Source organism: Physeter macrocephalus, chromosome 14, assembly GCF_002837175.3.
Source record: "Physeter macrocephalus isolate SW-GA chromosome 14, ASM283717v5, whole genome shotgun sequence".
In the NCBI taxonomy this organism is placed as follows: Eukaryota; Metazoa; Chordata; class Mammalia; order Artiodactyla; family Physeteridae; genus Physeter; species Physeter macrocephalus.
In genome coordinates this window covers 114,835,642-114,851,335 of record NC_041227.1, presented here as the reverse complement: position 1 = coordinate 114,851,335, position 15,694 = coordinate 114,835,642, and the positions used below count along the sequence as shown (strand labels likewise).

Genomic DNA, 15,694 nt, shown 5'->3' with positions numbered 1-15,694 from the left:
AAACCCGAACCAGAAATGGCAATTGTCATTCACGCATTTATTCTTTCCTGCCACATATATTTGTTAAGCACCCACTATCAGCTAGGTGCTGGGGATAAGGAGATAAGGTTGCTTTCAAAGAGCTTAAAATTTCGTGGGAGAATAATACTAACATCTGTGTTTATCAAGCACTTACTGTGCAGCAAGCACTGCTCCAGATGCTTTCTACGTATCAATCCTTATAATTTTGCAACAATCCCAGGAGGCAGATATAGTAATTATTTCCATTTTACAGATGAGGACACTAAGGCTCAGTGTGGTTAAGTAATCTGTCCCAGGCCATACCTCGTGTGTAAACCAGAAATAGGATTCAGGTACTAAATGCTGTCCTAGAGGAGGCCCTGCAAGGGCTGGAAGGGCTTCCCATGGAAGGGGACTTTCCACTGGAGTCTTGCATTTCCCTGGCCAGTGAGAGAGGGCATTCCAGGGAGAAACAGCACATACAAATGGCTGGAGGTGTGTGTTTGGTGTTGCCCAGATGAGTCCAGACCAGGGAGTAGTAAGCAGAGCTGAAGCTGAAAGGTTGGCAGGCACAGAGGGTGCTGGGCCAAGAAACTTGAACATGGTTTGGGGTCATGGGGAATCACTGGGGGATCAAAGGCAGAGGAATGTCAGGCTTGAGTGACTTTTCTGCAGGTTGCCCAGGAAGCAGCCCCCACCCCGGGAAGAACTGGGGGAAAGGAGAGCCTGGTGGGTGGGGTCAGACTCTCAGAATAGTATAACCACTCTCTCTTGATGGAGAAAGGATGAAGATCTGTGCGGGGCAGGGCTGAGGGGCGGGCAGGAAAGGGATGGATTAGAGCAGCGATTCTCAAACTTGAATGTGCACGTGACATCACCCGGGGATCTGCTAGAACGGGGATTCTGATTCAGCAGCTCTGGGTGGGGCCTGTGCTTCTGCATGTCGAACAAGCTCCCAGGTGCTGCCAATGCTGTTGTTCCACGGGCCACACCTTGAGTAGCAAGGGGTGAGAGTGCTGTAAGGGGAGGAGCAACAGGGCTTGGGGTTGGATTGCATGGGGAGGTAGGAGAGAAGGAGGAGGGGGCCTGTGTCCTTTCCCCTGCGCGTTCCTCTCCCTTCCTCCCTGGAGGAGGAAGCCAGGTTTATCCTAACCCTGGAGTCAGATGTGGCGCACAGACTCCAGGGTTACGAGTCCCCTGACCCCCAGTCCCTTGGCTGCCCGCAGATGAGCTGACAGTGCCCCGATACCGCACGGAGAAGCCCTCCAAGTCGCCCCCGCCGCCCCCTCCCCGCCGGAGCTTCCCCTCCTCCCATGGCCTGACCACCACGCGCACTGGAGAGGTCGTGGTCACCAGCAAGAAGGACTCGGCCTTCATCAAGGTACCACCACTGCTGGGGTAGGGGTCAGGGGGTTGAGTTGGGGGGATGCCTGAGATGACCTCTGGAGACTCTCTGGGGTGGTCCCCTCTCTCAGAGGAAGTGGAAGGAAAGAAAGGAGGCTGGCCAGTGGTGACTCTACTTCTGGCTTGGGCTTCCTCCATGGCAAGGGGCCATCCTGGCAGATGAGGAGCTGGGGCAGGTGGGAGATGGTCTGGAAGTGATAGGGCCTAGGAGGTGAGCTGGAGGGGGCCAGAGCCTGGTCCTGATGGGGACCGGGCCCTTGCAGAAGGCCGAGTCTGAGGAGCTGGAGGTGCAGAAGCCCCAAGTGAAGCTGCGCCGAGCCGTGTCCGAGGTGGCCCGCCCGTCCTCCACACCCCCCATCATGGCCTCTGCCATCAAGGATGAGGACGACGAGGACCGCATCATCGCAGAGCTGGAGGTGGGTCAGGGGCGCACCTGGGCCCCGAATCATCAGCCAGGCCGCTCCCTTTCCCTGTCAAGCTGACCCCAGGGTGAGGTGCCCGGACTACGACAGGGGACTGGATTCTTGGGTCCCCACTGAGGCTGCTTCAGGATCCTCTCCTTCTTGTCTCAGTTTCTTCTCCCCTGTAAAATGGGGGAGGGGGTCTAAAGTCCCTCCCCGCATGTGTGAGTTTTTTACGGTAGTGTCTGAGACTCCCCGCAACTGCCCTGACACCTCCTATGCTCTGAGACCCCCATCCTCTAGTGTTCTGAGAACAGAAGCGCTAACAAACTCACCCATATACCTTGACCCCCTCCCAGTGCTGTAAGTCACCCAGACTCGAGTGGTTCTCAGCATCCCTCCCCGAGAGGCTGAAGACCTGGACCACCAGGGCCTCTGGTGGCCAGTGGCCATGGTGAGGGGCCAAGGAGGGCCAGCCCAGGCCACCCCCTCCCCATGAGTGCCTGGGCCAGAGCGCAGCACCCCCATCCTCCCTGTACCCCCTCCTCCAAACCTGCCCCCACCTTCTGCTCCCCAGGTGTTTGAGAGAAGCTCAGTGTCTCCCCTCCCCCCCACGCCCTGCCGCCAGCCGATCCCCACCTTGCTGTTCCCCCAGGACCCGGGGCCTCCTGGGGGCTCAGCCCCGGGCCCCACATGGAAGGTAACGGGCTGCCCCCCACCTCTCACGGCGCTCTCTCTGCCTGTGCCTCCACGCTTCCTCTCCTCACTTCTCACACTAACCCGCTAGAACACCCGCTAGAACCTGCCAGTCACATCCCTGAGTCCCGCCACTGCCACGGCCTCACCCCCTCCCCCGCCCCAGGGACGGGTGCATCACCCTTCCTTCCCTCTCCAGACTCCAGCAGCCTGGTACCTGGTGGCCCCCTTGGGTCTGCATTTCCTCACAGGCTTGATTCCAGGTCTGGCCTGTGGTGGCTTGGGTATTTTGTTCCTATCTGCAGCCAGAGTTTAGGTCTGGCCCGAAGCCCACGTTTTGTCTTAGTCCAAGATTGGAGTTTGGATCTTGCTTGTTACATGACTTTAGGCCCAACTCGAAGTCTGACACTGTCCTGAGCCCTTGCCTAGTCCCTGCCCCCATCTCCCCTACTCTGCTGCCTGTGCCAGGTGGGGGCTCTTTCTCCCACTAGAATCTATGCCTTGCACTGGGCACCAGGATGCCCAGGAGGAAGGCTCATTTACAGCCTCTCTCCACCCCATGGCCCCATCTGGGCAGAGAGCTTGGGATGGAAGCAACCCATGCCCTTCCTTGGCTGCCGGTTCTGTCTTTCGACATTGGGAATTTCTTCCTTCTCTCTAACTTCAGTCCTTGCTGCTGTCCTGCTGCACTTATTTCCTTTTTATTTTTTCTTGGGAATTTGAGGGTGACCTGCTGTCTGCACCCCAGGGGGCTGCGCTTGGTTGGGGATGGGGAGTTGCGGGGCGGTGGTCTGGGAATCTCTCCCTTTGCCCAGTTAGGTTGTAGCAGGAGGGCGTCTGCTCTGCAGAGGGGAGCTTCCCATGCACGCACGTGTTCACCTTCCTCATCTGGTTCTCTCGGCCCACAGTGGGTTCTGTGCTGGCCGCCACCTGATTTCTAGCCTGGCTTGAGACCTGGTGGTGCTTTGGCTCCCTGGTGGGGGGGAGCAGATAGGCAACAAACGGGTAGACAGTGCTGTCTGCTGGGCAGAGGATGGGCACAGAGCAGTCCAAGGAGCTGTCTGGGGGTGAACAGTATGGCAGGGCTGCCCCAGCCTGGCCGTGCCCTCGGCGCCTTGGCCCGCTGCACCCAGCCACTGCACCTTTCTGGCCCTGGAAGCCAGTCCTAGTGGGGTCCAGTGGGCAGAGCCCCTCCACTGGCCCTTTGGGCTGGCTGCCCCTCTGCATCCTGAGGCGCCATCGGGCAGTGGAGCCGGGCGGGCACGGGTCGACCTCTCTGCCTTCCCAGTCTGCACCTCCCACATCCAGGTAAGCAGGTGGCAGGGCTGGGTGGGTTGCCTTGGGCGGGGGGGCTGGGGGTCCCTGCTGCCCCCCACGCATCTCCCCATGGCTCCTTTTAGTGGAAAGAGCACTGGACTTGGAGTCAGACTGCCTGGGTTCAAATCCTGGCTCTGCCACTAGCTAGCTGTGGGTAAGTGACCTTGGGTAGATTACATGACACCCCCCACCTCAGTTTCCTCATCTGTAAAGTGATGAGAGTAATAGCCATTTCACGGGCAACAGAAAGGATTAAAGATGAAGGCGTATATGGCAGTTTCTGGTATAAGACTCTGCTCAGAATTAGACCAGAATTCACTCAAGTGGGGTAGGGGTGACTGGGGGCCTCTCTCTGTGCCCCCACCAAAGCCAGAGCCCGGGACACTCACACAGAGGCAGATGCTCTAGCTTTGCCCAAGCCTGTGCGGAAGAGGGACTTAGCTGAGCCCCTCCCGTCGTGGCTGTGAAGCCCTCAGAGAAAGCTCTGGAAGTAAGGGGTAGGGACCAGGAGTCTCTGGCCTGAGATGAGGATGGCAGACCCACCCTCCGAGGCCAGAGGCCAACACCTGGTCCCCACCCACACGGGGCTGCGGGTCTCGGACATTCAGTTCAAGTCAACAAATAGCTAATATCTATCGAGCACTTACACCGTGCCAGGCATTGTTCCAAGCATGTGCCCACTTGAGCTCACTCCATCCTCCACCAGCCTCACGTTATTGTGACTCCATCGCACAGATGGGTAAACTCCTGGCAGTAACCATGAGAGCTGCTCTCAGAGTTTAACGTGGGTGATGAGATGTAAACATGTGTCTGTGCTTCTAGGTAAACTGGCATCTTTGCCAGAAAGTGGGAGACCGTAGGGTGTGGTGGGAAAAGGCCTGAGTTCTAGTCCCAGCTTTGCCTCTAACTTGCTGGGTAAACTCAGTCAGGACCCTCCCCTGCCTTGGTTTCCCTATCTGTGAAAGGAAGGGGCTGGGCTCACCCACATGTGACCCCCCCATCCCAGCTCAGGGTGCTTTGGTTGCAGGGATCACACTCTCCCTCATCTTTCCTCTCTCCGCAGGCTGCCACAGGCCCCAGGCCCTTCTGCGTCCCCCGGATCATCTTGACAGAGTGTGCCCCCAAACCTCCCTCTCCACCAGAGGCCAGGCTTGAGGAACCCGGTCTCAGGACAACCCCTACCCCAAGACCCCGGACCCTGGCTGGTAGCAGGAGGGGCTGGGCTAATCCACGGGCCCCGCCAGGCCTAATGGCTGAGGTTTCCCAGCCCGGGAACAGCTCGATGCTGGAGAAGGAAGGGGAGGCTCTGAAGAGACAGGGGACAGGGAGTTGCAACCCAGAAAAGGGAGGAGCTGGGATCCCCTGTTCTCGGGGACCTGCCCCAGACAGGACCCAGGAGCCCTCCACTGCCGAGACCTACCCAGAGGAGACCCTCAAGGACTCTGGACACGACGCCCAACCCTGCAGCGGGGAGTGCAGGGGTCAGCGTGCTGCTGGCCTGGGCTGCACGGGGCGCGGTGCCACCACCCAGCGGATGGACAGCCTGGAGGAGACGCTCCGTGAGCTGGAAGCCACCCTGAGCCAGATGGGCACGGGCCCTGCCGTGGGATCCCCTGGCAGCCCCCCACCCCTGCCCCCTGGTCCCCAGGTGGCTGCCTCCTGCCCCATCCTCTCCTCTTATCTTCCTGCTCCAGTCTTCAGAGCTGGAGGGAGTGCGAGGCTGCAGGAGTACCACGCCAGCCCCCTCCTCCCGCTGGCCTTCTCTCAGCCCCGCCACCCTCCTGGGAGCCCGGTGCCAGGCTGGGTTTGCAGGCAGAGCCCCTGGCAGGCTGGGAAGCTGGCCTGCCCAGGGATCAGCCTAACCAGCCGTGGCAGGGACCAGGGCCTCTCCCCTCTGCTCTGTATCTGTAAACCGACCAATAAAGTTCTTTCCCCCTTCTGCATCCCCACACTCCCCTCCTCCGCTCCTGTCTGACTCTCTCTGTCTCTGCTGTTTCTCTGCCTGCGCCTCTGGATCCCCAGAGCCCTTCTGGGCGGGCCTGGTCCCTGGGGTGGTTCAAGGGGGCTGGACTTGTCCATCTCTAGGGAGACTTCGCCCCCATCCTCCCGTTCAGAGGAAGATGTGGGCCTGGGGCTGCCAATCCTACTTTGTCTGCCATTGAAAAGGCCCCTCCCCCAAATCTCAGGCACGTTCTCTCGGGCCAGGAGTGGTGGTGGTGGTGCCAGGGACCTTCACCTTAAAAATGGCCCCCGAGAAGGGCACCACCAGCTGCCCCCGGGCTACTCAAGGAAGCCACCAGGGTTCTCACCCAGGAGCTGTTGGGAACCTGGTCGGGGGCCCCGTCCCCTCTCCTGCAGGGAGGCCTTAAACCTGGCCTCAGAGAGTGGGCCTGATTCCTGGGTGGGGATGTGGAGCCAGGGAGGGCTCTCCGGGTCTCAGAGGGCCCCCACCGCGCCTGGGGTGCCTGTGTGAGCCCACCTCCAATCCTGACCCTGTTCCTCTTCCTGCAGAGTGGCGGTGGCAGTGTGCCTCCCATGAAGGTGGTGACTCTGGGGACCTCTCGGCTGAAGGCGGCCCAGGGCCAGGCAGGCAGCCCCGACAAAGGCAAGCATGGCAAGCAGAGGGCCGAGTACATGAGGATCCAGGCCCAGCAGCAGGTAAGCCTGGGCACCACGGGGGCGGGGCCTGGGCCCCATCCAGACGCCCTCCCCCTCCCCCTCCCCCTCCCCACTGGCAGTGCTGTGTGCTCCTGCTGTGTGCTGGCCATCTCCTGCCAGTATTCCTGTGACCACCTTCCTGCCGGCTGCCCAGAGAGGTCCTCCCTGCCAGGACTGCCCCACCGGTCCCTTAAGCCACCTTCTCCTCCTCTCTCCAGTGCCAGTGCTCAGGATCTGGTTCTCAGCCAGATGGCTCCTCTCTCAGAAGGCCCCTCACTCAGGACCAGAGAGGGCTGTCTCCTCAGCCGCTCCTGGACAAGACCCTGCTAAGGCTGGTGGCCCCGGGGTGTGGAAGGGGCCTTTATGCCTGTTTTCCTGCCACTCCACTCCCCTCCTCTGCTTCCTTCCCTCTGCTCTCAGGTCCCACCTGCTCTTTGGGGTCCCCACTCTCATCTCAGCCTCCCTCTTAGCTCTTAGGCCACCTCCCAACTAAGCGAGAAGCCAGTTTTGCATCTGCTTTTCCGTCTCGTGTTTAATGGGGAGGGGGAGAAAGAGGAGAAGTACTCCGGCCCCCCGGTGGGTGCCATAGTAGTGGTGGAGGCGCCGCACCCTCTTTCAGATTTAATGAGTGGGCCTGGGACGGTATATAGAGTTGACAGCCTCACCCGTGGATGTTTCTGCCCTGTGGCTCACCTGTGACCCGGTCGGAAGACGCAGATGGTCCTCAGACCTAGATGTTTAGAGAGACCTTTAGCGCACTCATTTGGTTCAGTAAATATTTCCGAGCAGTTCCTGTATGCCAGGTCCATTCTGAGTGCTGGGTGGGAGTGGGGGTCATGAAATGTCCAGATGCTGTGACTTGAAGAAGGTTCTAGGCTCAGAGGCAGGAGGTGAGAGATGGGCAAGTCTAGCCACCTCCTTTACAGATGAGGGGACAGCTCAGAGAAGGAAAGGGACTTCCCACGGGCCCAGAGCAAGGTGGCATCAAAGCCAGGACTGGGACCCAGGGATCCCGAAGCGCTTCCCACCACATGGCTCTGCCCAGCCCTGGGCACACAGGCCTGCCTGCTGGTCCTCTGGAGAGTCCAGTGGAGACGGGCCGGCCAGGCCCCTCACTAGCTCCCTGCTGGCCAACCATCTTCCTCATGGGCCCCCAGACACATCCTGCCAATCCCACCCCCAGCTCTTTTTCCTGCCACCGCCAAGGATGAGTTCCCCTCATCCCGTCCAGGCTGGTCTCTCTTCGGTGTCTAGAATGGCTGCTGACATTCCCGGGGTGTTCACTTGTGCCAGACACACACATTAATTCATTGCACACTCACTACTCTGAGGATGGGCCTTATTATCCCCAGTTGACAGATGGGGAAACTGAGGCTTTACCCAAGGTCACAGGGCCGGCAAGTGCTGGAGCAGGGTTCACATCCAGACTGACACCCAGGCCCCAGCCCCGCACAGAGTTGCTTCAGCCTCTTCAGCGGGCGCCTCCCTCCTCTGGAATTATGCTCCCCACCTCTCACCCTGACTCCCAGCTCCCCCAGCACCCAGCTCCTCTGCCTATTGCCCTCTCTCTTGCCCCTCCAGTCACCTCCATCGCCTCCACGCCCTCTCCTCCATTCATTCCTCAACCCACCCCCTCCTCCTGCTTCCTTCCAGCCTCACCCCTGGGCTTGGCTAGGTCTCCAGTGGCCTCCAAATGGCCTCTTTGCACCGTGCTCTACCCACCTCTCTGCAGCATGTTGGGCACATACCCTGCCCCCCCTACATGCACTGGGGGGCCGTGGGCCCCTCCGCCCCTTGGCATCCTCTCCTCCCTTGTCGTCCCTCGCTGGCCCTCCTGGGCGCCTCTCCTCTGCCCACCTCTTCACTCCCCCTCGTCCATCTTCTTCCACAGCCTCTTTACTGCTCACACCACGTGCTCCTCTCCTTGGGCGCCAGGCGCCATCTGTCCCTGCCCAGGTCTCTGTTCTGAGCTCACGCCCGCCCCTGTTGCTCACTGTCCGCCCCGGCCATCCACCGATGCTGAGGGGTCCCCTGAGCTCCCCCCTCCCTCACCTTCCCCAGCTACATGGTGCTTCTCTCTTCCCACATGACTGGTGTGGCTGTATCTCTCTCACTTTCACTTTTCTAGAAACCTTCCTTTAAAAAAGCATCTTCTCTCTAATGAAGTATTACACGTTCTTTGCAGAAATGTTTTAAAGTAAAGAAATGTTATAAAGCAGCAGGGGAAAAAATTATCCTGTGCCTCCTCGGTACCCCAGTGCGTGCCCTTCTAAGGTTTCCCTGCAACTTCTGTGACCCCTAACCTATCTTCCCAGACCTGCGGGGTGGGGAGCGTTGTTTGTAAAATGCGGATTTGATTTTATCACTCCCCCAGCATACCACCCGTGCCCTCCAGCCCTGGCCGGGTAAGGAAATCAAAACTCCCTCAGTGGCCGCCCTGGCGCTTCCTGACCAACCTCGGCTCCCTCAGCCCTGTTCTCCCTGCACGCGCCCCCCCCGCCCAGTCCCTCCAGTTGCTCCAGTCGCCCATATCACCTGGCCCTCCATCCTCAGGCCAGGTCACCGTTCCATCCCAGCTTAGTCTGTGACCCTGGTCAAAGTCCTCTGCCTTCTGCAGGCTCTTTCCTCATCCGTACAATGGGGACAAAAACCCAGAGGCAGGCTTCTGAGTTCATGTAATACGATACCGTGTGTGGGAAAGAGCTTCGAAAGCCACAGAGCGCTCTCCAAAGGGAAGGAGTCACCACCATGCTTGGCTGCACTGTACCTTTGTCAGGGCCAAGGGCTGGACAGAGGCCTCTCCTTCATCTCATGGTTCTGACGCTAGGAGCTCGAAGCTGCCTTGACAATGATGAGGGGGAGGAGAATAGAAGTGCCAGGACCAGACAGAGAAATAGGGGTGGAGGAGTGGAGAAAGTTCCAAGAGGGGGTGCCACAGTGCCTGATACCACAGAGAAATCAGAGGAAATGATTGAGGAAAAGCTCTTGGATGTTGTGCTCAAGATTCAGGGCTGGGATGAGAGCCAGATTCCCAGGGGACAAGGATCAAGGGCTTGGTGCAGGCATGAAACTGTGGACACCCCCTCTTCTACTAGGGCTAAGCAACTGTTGGACGCCTAGTGTATCTTCTCCATTGGTTCCAGTGAAGAGACTGTAATGAAGGGACCAGCAAGAGATGCTGAGGCACTCAGGGACCAGTGAGAGCAGCAAGCTGGACCTCCCTGGGGAGAGGGGTCTGGGGACATAGGGTTTAGGGAGTCTGTGAGAGCTGGACAGTAGGTGCTATAGTTATGGAGGGCACAGCATGCCAGCGACATGGCACCAAGTGGGGAGGGAGTAAGGAAGAAACTTTACCCCCTCTCTCTTTCCGCCCTGTCATAATCCCCAGTGGGCAAACCCAGCCAAGCCAGCCAGCCAAGGTATGGTGGGGTCAGCCAACCAGGGTGCAGAGCAGGGCAGAAATCAGATCTGGGGATGGAGAGGCAAATAGAAAATAGCACCCCTCTTCTGTACTAATTTTAAGTATCTTATTTAATCCTCGTAACTTTATATCTTTTTTTAAAATTTTATTTATTTATTTATGTTTATTTTGGCTGTGTGGGGTCTTCGTTTCTGTGCGAGGGCTTTCTCTAGGTGCGGCGAGCAGGGGCCGCTCTTCATCGTGGCGCGCGGGCCTCTCACTGCCGTGGCCTCTCTTGTTGCGGAGCACAGGCTCCAGACGCGCAGGCTCAGTTAGTTGTGGCTCACGGGCCCAGTTGCTCCGTGGCATGTGGGATCTTCCCAGACCAGGGCTCGAACCCGTGTCCCCTGCATTGGCAGGCAGACTCTCAACCACTGCGCCACCAGGGAAGCCCGCAACTTTATATCTTTAAAAATCTGTGCATTAACCCCTTTGTCACTGCTACATCCCTACAGCACCTAGAACAGTACTTGGCACGCATAGGCACTCAATAAATATTTGTTGATTAGGTGAATGAATGGATGAATGAATGAATGAATTTGCCACTGATTAGGCCCAGTCCAGATGGAACTAGACAATGCAGACTTGAAATGTTAATATACTAATTATATAATAATAATAATAATAATAATAGCTACCATTTATTGCCTGCGTCCTGAGTGCAGGCACTGGGCCTCGTGCTCTGTGTGCATCGATCGTCTCACGTGATTCTGGTGCTGTAGGTGCTGTTATCCCTGCTTTGCGAGTAACGACACGAAGACCCAGAGAGGTACCTGCCTAAGGTCACACGGTTAGGAACTGACAGAGCTGGGACTCAAACCCAGGTCTGCCAGATACAAATTCTGCTTGTCCTGATGCTGGATTCTACTGCTTTGCTGGGAAGCGTAACTCCGTGGGCGCCGCCAACCCTTGGGGAGACGGCACTTGTGACGGGAACGCTGTTGACAAAAACATTAGGGGAACAATGGTGGGCCTCACACGTAGCAGTCTAAGCGGTTTTAGCTGCACATAACAGAAACTCCAAAATGGCTTAAACGACAAGGAAAGGTATTAGCTAATGAAACAAGAATCAGGGAGGCTCCAGGGTTGGGGAACTCAGCAGCTCAAGGACATCAAGACCAGGGTTCCTTCCGTATTTCTGTTCTGTTGGCCCATCATCCCACCCCACCCGAACACATCTGCCTTCGTTCCAGGGCTCCTAGGCACACAGATCATTTTAGGAGCAGGAGAACCTTCCCCAGAGGCCCCCAACTGACCTCCCCTCTCTTCTCATTGCCTGTCTCTAGATCAGTCACTGGCTAGGAGAAGGGAACGGCTTGAATTGCCATAGGTTTTATCAGGACCCATTCCCCTTGGGCTGGGGGAAGCCCCACCTCTTCTGCCAGCCCAGTGTCTGATTCAGGCAAATAGCTAGGAAGAAGGGCATATGGGCAGGAGGAGGTGGCCCTGGGAATGGCCCTGGAGGAGGCGCCAACAGGTTTGGCAGCATCAAGATGACCTACGCTTGTGTGGAAATCTGCGCCTCATAGCCCAGAGGGACAGGTCAGCAGGCTCAGGGCGCAGAGAGGGGGCTAGACTCTGACCCACAGGAAGAGGAGGGGTGTGCGGTTCAGCCCTTTGGGTCTGGCGAACGGTTCCAGTCTCCCCAAGCTAAAGCTGACCATCTATGAGGTTTCTGCCTGTCACAAAGGTGACAAAGCTCTGTTTCTCTGTACATAATTAAGAGCAACGGGGGGAGGACTGGCTGGTGACACGGAAGCGACGAGAACCTTCAGAGACAGCAGCTGTGCCAACTGAGAACTGAGCAGCACAGGACATGGTCACTGGACACAGTTGGACATGCTCCCTCAGCTTCAGAAGAGTGGGTTTTGGACGCTGCTGCGGCCAGTCTCCTGGGAGGGAAGATGGCCTGAGAAGTTGTAACAAAACAAATGCTCACAGAGCAAGTATAAGAGGTCTCCATGCAGAAGGGGGGTATCCACGTAAGCCGGTGAACGCTGCTGCTTGCTGAAGTTTAAAGGCCTTGCACCGGCTGTAGGAGAAGGGGGACATCGCCTAGGCGAGGACACATCACCTGAGTGAATGCAGGAGTCAGGTGGCGGCACAAGCCAGAAGGCGGGTGGGTGTTCCAAAGACCAAAGCTCAGAGTAGACCGAGGCTCTTGACAAATGCTAAAGGGAAGGAATGGAAAAAGCTTTTAACTAGAGAGGCGAGCTGAGACCAAAGAGGACAGCCAGGAGGGAACCAACAGCTGGCTTGGGACGCAGTGGGATGTGAAGGGACACAGGAGAAAGCGGATGTGCTCCCCTTCCACCTGGCTTTGGGAGAAAGAACTCTAAACGGGAAATGATGGGTGGGGAGGGGTGGGACTGGAGCCCAAAGTAAGTGATAAGGGAGGAAGAGAGCTCTTGGTTGCTGTATTTTTTAAAATTATTTTTTAAATTAATTAATTTCTATTTTTGGCTGCGTTGGGTCTTCGTTGCTGTGCGCGGGCTTTCTCTAGTTGCAGCGAGCGGGGGCTTCTCTTGTTGCGGAGCACGGGCTCTAGGTGTGCGGGCTTCAGTAGTTGTGGCACGCAGGCTCAGTAGTTGTGGCGCACGGGCTTAGTTGCTCCACGGCATGTGGGATCTTCCCAGACCAGGGCTTGAACCCATGTCCCCTCCATTGGCAGGCGGATTCTTAACCACTGCACCAACGGGGAAGTCCCCTCTAGGTTGTCTTTAAATGAGTCTGTCTCCAGGCCCGGGTACCCGGACCCTGCGAACACAGGCCATGCCTGGCACGTGGCACTCGGCCAAGGGCTGAGTGGTTGTTAGGATGTGGGGCTGCGGGCCTGGAACCCCTCTGAGTAAGGAATGAGCAGCCCGTCACGACGAGTGGGGTGAGAAGACCCAAACGGGGAACTCTTGCCTAGATTTTCATAAAGGGGAAAATGTAGACCTCAGACTGCAGGGTGGTGAGCATAACCCAGAGATGGATTGCTGTGCACGTGTGGAAGAAGAAATGTGACCAGCAACCTCAAGGGCGGGTTCACTGTCAGCCAGTCAGGTACATACGGTCTCCTTGGTTCCCTTCCAGGCTGCGGGAGGCACCGTCTGGGTTTCCCCCTGCGAAGCATCTGATAGAGGCTGCCCAGCAGCTGGGTGAGAATGTAGGTCGGGGAGAAAGGGCATGACCGTGCCCACGCCTGGCCTGCAGGAGGCCTCTGTCAGTGTGCCACAGCACTCTGCTTCTGGTCCTAATCCCTTCTGTCTGTTTTCACCAGGATGGGTCGGTAGCTAAGCAAGGCCAGGAGGGACGGTGGATACAACTACAGAGAGAAAACCTGGTCTATGTTGCCCTAATCGAGTGATCTCAGAGTTCTGTGCCTCAGGATCACGTGGGGCTCCTGCCTAAAATGCAGATTCCTGAGCTCACGCTAGAGATGGACCCTGGGGCGGGGCCCTGGAGTCTGCATTTGTGACAGGCCATCCCCTCCAGGACCAGTGTAAATGCAAGGGGTCTGTTGGAGGTGAGGAGGGGGCACAGCTGTTTCTGTCAGAGGTGACCCGTGAGTGCCGGATACCTCATGAGGGGGTGACCTCCCATTACCCACAAGGCACAGCTCAGAGCTGGAGGAACACTTGTGGGGCAGGAGGCGGCGGGGGGAGGGTCTTTAAAGAAGCGCCCCCCAGGAGGACAAGCTCATTCCTCAGTTGCCCCTGTAAGACCTGCTGAGGCTGGAAGGGGCCCTGACTGGGCTGCTGGCTGGTTGGGCCCTACTCCCAGCCTGGGCTGCCCCCCTCCCGCCTCCCCTTTGACAGCTAACGTTTCACCTCTTCCTCCCTTCTCCTGCCCTCTCCCTGCTCCCCACCCCGTCTGCTCCTGGTCCTGTCCTGGTCCCCATCCTGGCCCTGGGCTGCCCTCCCTTGTGCTTCTCTGGTCTCTCTCTCCTGCCTTCTCTCTTTCCTATCAGTAACCGTGGACCTACCCTCCCACCCCAGGCCCTCTGTTCCAACCCCGTGCCCCCTTTCTGCCCCTGCTGTGGCCCTCCCTCCTCCCCTGTCTCAGGGGACCACTCACTCTCTCCAGATCCTCCTCTGATTTCTACTGTTTGCAGTTAATTTTCTCTTGAATTTGTGGAGATTTTTCACTTTTTAAAACTGTAACTGGGGGCCAGCACGAAGGCTCCCCTTCCTCTCTCTGACCCCTGACCTCTGTTTTTGTTCCAGGCCACTAAACCGTCTAAAGAGATGAGCGGGTCGAATGAGACCTCAAGCCCAGTCTCAGAAAAGCCCTCGGCTTCCAGAACCTCCATCCCCGTATTGACTTCCTTTGGGGCGAGGAATTCTTCCATCTCCTTCTAGAAACTCCCTTACCCCCCACCCCCGCCTGCCCCCTCCCTCCTCCCTGCCATTTCTCCCCTCGCTTCCCTTCATCTCCACCCCACCCCGACACCATTCTCCAGACCCCCTGAAGGGGGCCCGTCCTCAGCTCTCTCTGCCCATCCCCTGTTGGTGTTTTTGGTTTTTTTAATGATTCACTTTTAATTATCTTTTTTTTTAAAAAAAAAAAAAAAAAAAAAGAAGAAGAAAAAGCAAACCAGTAAAACTAAAAACCAAAACATGACACTTTCCCTTGATTTCCTGTTCCAGAATGGCACACTTCCTGTCATCACGCCTCCTTTTCTCTTTCCCCGCTTTCCCTCCCAAGTCCGTCCTGAAGTTCCTGCACCCCTGCCCCACCTCCTCGTCTCCCACACACTCCTCCCCAGAGCACTCCAAACAAACTCTGCGCCGTGGAGACTTGGAGCAGCCAGACACCCCCTCTCCCCTTCCTTGGGAGCCTTCCTGGAGGAAAACCTGGACATTGGACCAACCCCAAAATCAGGCTGGAAAATGGGACGTAGGGAGACTTTGGCCCTGGAGGCGCCCCACCTGTCCAACCTCGGGATGTGTCTCAACACCGCTGCTTCTCTGCTCCCGTCCACTCATGCCTGGTGGGCCTGGAGTCGAGACAGACGGGCTGGAGAGGGAGGCCAGAGGTGGAGGGGCCTCAGGGTGGTGTGAGGCCGTGGAATCTGTGTGTCCTCGGAGAGGAGCTGGCTTCCCGGGACCACCTTCCTGCGGTGAGGAGCTGCCTGGCTGGCGCTGATGGGAGGAGGGGGCACCTTTGGACTGCTGGTGGTGGATGGGGGGTTGAGCAGACAGCCTGACACTGGGGATACTGCCCTGGGAGAGGGCAGCCCCGAGGAGGGGTATTTGGTACTTTTAGTTTCCTAATTTAGCACTTTAAGTGACATTAACTTATTTAACGGGGGTGGGGTGGGCAAGAATGAAAGGCCTATAGCAAATTAGATTTTGAGGCCTGGAGGGTGGGGAGGGGCTGGTTGTGAGGGAAGTGGGGGCAATAGAGAGGGGCTTCATGGGGGGCAGCGAGGACAGCTCTGACCCCACAGGTGGGGTGACTTGACCTTCAACCATCCTCTTTGAGATTTGAGGGTTTTCAGGGAAGGGCTGGGGACCCCTGGTGAGATCCTCGAGGGTCCCTGAAGCCTGACCAGCCAGCCAGCACCCCCCCAACCTGTGGGCGCCTGCTTTGCAGAGGCTGTGGGCAGTGAGGCTTTCTTTTAGTGGGGTCCTGAGAAGGAGCGGGAGAGACCAGTTTTGGCTCTTAGCCCCGCTCCCCCCAGGGCACAGTGAGAGGCCAGCCGGGAGAGTATGTGGATGGGGGAGGAGGAGGAAGAGGGCGTGGGGTCCCCAGGGAGCAGGATTCCTAT

General features: G+C 57.7%; 1 protein-coding gene across 1 annotated transcript in view; it reads left to right on the top strand.

Annotated features, from left to right (window-relative positions):
- The window catches only part of SRCIN1 (SRC kinase signaling inhibitor 1), a 42,910-nt gene extending 27,696 nt beyond the window's left edge, over positions 1–15,214 (top strand). Inside the window, exons 16-19 of the mRNA XM_028499637.1 lie at positions 1,227–1,381; positions 1,668–1,820; positions 6,330–6,476; positions 14,148–15,214. Of these exons, the coding sequence (XP_028355438.1) occupies positions 1,227–1,381; positions 1,668–1,820; positions 6,330–6,476; positions 14,148–14,282 (590 nt within the window). The 3' untranslated portion in view covers positions 14,283–15,214. The remainder of the gene's footprint in view (positions 1–1,226; positions 1,382–1,667; positions 1,821–6,329; positions 6,477–14,147) is intronic.
- The last annotated feature ends 480 nt before the right edge of the window (positions 15,215–15,694 follow it).